This window comes from Oncorhynchus gorbuscha, unplaced genomic scaffold (genome assembly GCF_021184085.1).
Source record: "Oncorhynchus gorbuscha isolate QuinsamMale2020 ecotype Even-year unplaced genomic scaffold, OgorEven_v1.0 Un_scaffold_854, whole genome shotgun sequence".
Classification (NCBI taxonomy): domain Eukaryota; kingdom Metazoa; phylum Chordata; class Actinopteri; order Salmoniformes; family Salmonidae; genus Oncorhynchus; species Oncorhynchus gorbuscha.
The window spans coordinates 296,241-298,907 of NW_025745843.1; the positions used below are offsets into that span (position 1 = coordinate 296,241).

Below are 2,667 nucleotides of genomic sequence, written 5' to 3' on the forward strand. Positions count from 1 at the left end.
GTGAGCAGGAGTCCTCTCTAGTTCTCTAGTTCTATATCTTATCAGACTGGTAGGAAATGACTGAATCAGGTGAGCAGGAGTCCTCTAGTTCTCTAGTTCTATATCTTATCAGACTGGTAGTAAATGACTGAATCAGGTGAGCAGGAGTACTCTCTAGTTCTCTAGTTCTATATCTTATCAGACTGGTAGTAAATGGTTTTAGATGGTAGAAATGACTGAATCAGGTGAGGAGTACTCTCTAGTTCTCTAGTTCTATATCTTATCAGACTGGTAGTAAATGGTTTTAGATGGTAGAAATGACTGAATCAGGTGAGCAGGAGTACTCTCTAGTTCTCTAGTTCTATATCTTATCAGACTGGTAGTAAATGACTGAATCAGGTGAGCAGGAGTCCTCTCTAGTTCTCTAGTTCTATATCTTATCAGACTGGTAGTAAATGACTGAATCAGGTGAGAAGGAGTACTCTCTAGTTCTCTAGTTCTATATCTTATCAGACTGGTAGGAAATGACTGAATCAGGTGAGCAGGAGTCCTCTCTAGTTCTCTAGTTCTATATCTTATCAGACTGGTAGTAAATGACTGAATCAGGTGAGAAGGAGTACTCTCTAGTTCTCTAGTTCTATATCTTATCAGACTGGTAGGAAATGACTGAATCAGGTGAGCAGGAGTCCTCTCTAGTTCTCTAGTTCTATATCTTATCAGACTGGTAGGAAATGACTGAATCAGGTGAGCAGGAGTCCTCTAGTTCTCTAGTTCTATATCTTATCAGACTGGTAGTAAATGACTGAATCAGGTGAGCAGGAGTACTCTCTAGTTCTCTAGTTCTATATCTTATCAGACTGGTAGTAAATGGTTTTAGATGGTAGAAATGACTGAATCAGGTGAGCAGGAGTACTCTCTAGTTCTCTAGTTCTATATCTTATCAGACTGGTAGTAAATGACTGAATCAGGTGAGCAGGAGTCCTCTCTAGTTCTCTAGTTCTATATCTTATCAGACTGGTAGTAAATGGTTTTAGATGGTAGAAATGACTGAATCAGGTGAGCAGGAGTACTCTCTAGTTCTATATCTTATCAGACTGGTAGTAAATGGTTTTAGATGGTAGTAAATGACTGAATCAGATGTTTATCAGTTGAATAGGTTCTTTAAACAGCTTGGATCTCTTCTTCGTTGGTTTTGAATTGGTTTTACGGAATCTGCTTGTCTGATTCAGTCACAGAACTAAATAGAACGTACCAATGAATTCAGCGCTGTGTAGTTTTGGCTGTTGATGTCAGTCGTCTGGGAGTCGTCTGGGAGTCGTCTGGGAGTCGTCTGGGAGTCGTCTGGGAGTCGTCTGGGAGTCTGGGGGAGTCGTCTGGGGGTTGTCTGGGGGTTGTCTGGGAGTCGTCTGGGGGAGTCGGAGTCGTCTGGGAGTCGTCTGGGGGTTGTCTGGGAGTCGTCTGGGGGTTGTCTGGGGGGGTTGTCTGGGAGTCGTCTGGGAGTCGTCTGGGGGTTGTCTGGGGGTCGTCTGGGGGTTGTCTGGGAGTCGTCTGGGAGTCGTCTGGGAGTCGTCTGGGAGTCTTCTGGGAGTCGTCTGGGAGTCTTCTGGGAGTCGTCTGGGGGAGTCGTCTGGGGTTGTCTGGGGGTTGTCTGGGAGTCGTCTGGGGGGAGTCGGAGTCGTCTGGGAGTCGTCTGGGGGTTGTCTGGGAGTCGTCTGGGGTTGTCTGGGGGTCGTCTGGGGGTTGTCTGGGAGTCGTCTGGGAGTCGTCTGGGGGGGTCATCTGGGGGGTCGTCTGGGAGGTCGTCTGGGGAGTCGTCAGTGAGTGGTTGTGCTGTGGTCCCCCAGGTGTCGTTGGAGCTGGTGAAGATGGTGGGAGGGTACGGGTTTGAGTCGATCAGTGAGTGGTTGTGCTGTGGTCCCCCAGGTGTCGTTGGAGCTGGTGAAGGTGGTGGGAGGGTACGGGTTTGAGTCGTACAACAACTGTTTCTTCAACCTGGCCATTCCTGTCATGGTCCTCACCGAGGCGGCACCTGTCAAGAGAACACAGATCAGGTAGGAGAGACACACCTGTACACACACACCTGTACACAGGTGTCTCTCTCTCTCTGTCTCCCTCTCTCTCTGTCTCTCTCTCTCTCTCTCTCTCTCTGTCTCTCTCTGTCTCTCTCTCTTTCTGTCACTGAGTCCTGTCTGTGTGTTCTCCTCCTCAGGGAAGACATCTCTTTCTCTATCTGGGACCGCTGGACTGTGTGGGGTCACCAACACTTCTCCCTCTCGGACTTCATCAACGCAGTGCTGGTGAGACACATTCATTACTATATTAAACCCTCTGACTTCATCAACACAGTGAGACACATTCATTACTATATTAATTAAGTATAGAATAGAGTATTATGGGATAGATCCTACCATGGTGTTGACTGTGTTGTATTATGGGATAGAACCTACCATGGTGTTGACTGTGTTGTATTATGGGATAGATCCTACCATGGTGTTGACTGTGTTGTATTATGGGATAGATCCTACCATGGTGTTGACTGTGTTGTATTACAGGTGCATTATGGGATAGAGCCTACCATGGTGTTGACTGTGTTGTATTACAGGTGTATTATGGGATAGAGCCTACCATGGTGTTGACTGTGTTGTATTATGGGATAGAGCCTACCATGGTGTTGACTGTGTTGTATTA

The 2,667-nt window shown here is 46.8% G+C and overlaps 1 protein-coding gene across 1 annotated transcript in view; it reads left to right on the forward strand.

Annotated features, from left to right (window-relative positions):
- Nucleotides 1-2,276, forward strand: part of LOC124020555 (ubiquitin-like modifier-activating enzyme 6) — a gene marked incomplete at its 3' end in the record, with an annotated part of 21,964 nt that extends 19,688 nt beyond the window's left edge. Inside the window, exons 10-11 of the mRNA XM_046335792.1 lie at nucleotides 1,903-2,030; nucleotides 2,189-2,276. Coding sequence (XP_046191748.1) covers nucleotides 1,903-2,030; nucleotides 2,189-2,276 — 216 coding nt within the window. The remainder of the gene's footprint in view (nucleotides 1-1,902; nucleotides 2,031-2,188) is intronic.
- Between the last annotated feature and the right edge of the window lie 391 nt (nucleotides 2,277-2,667).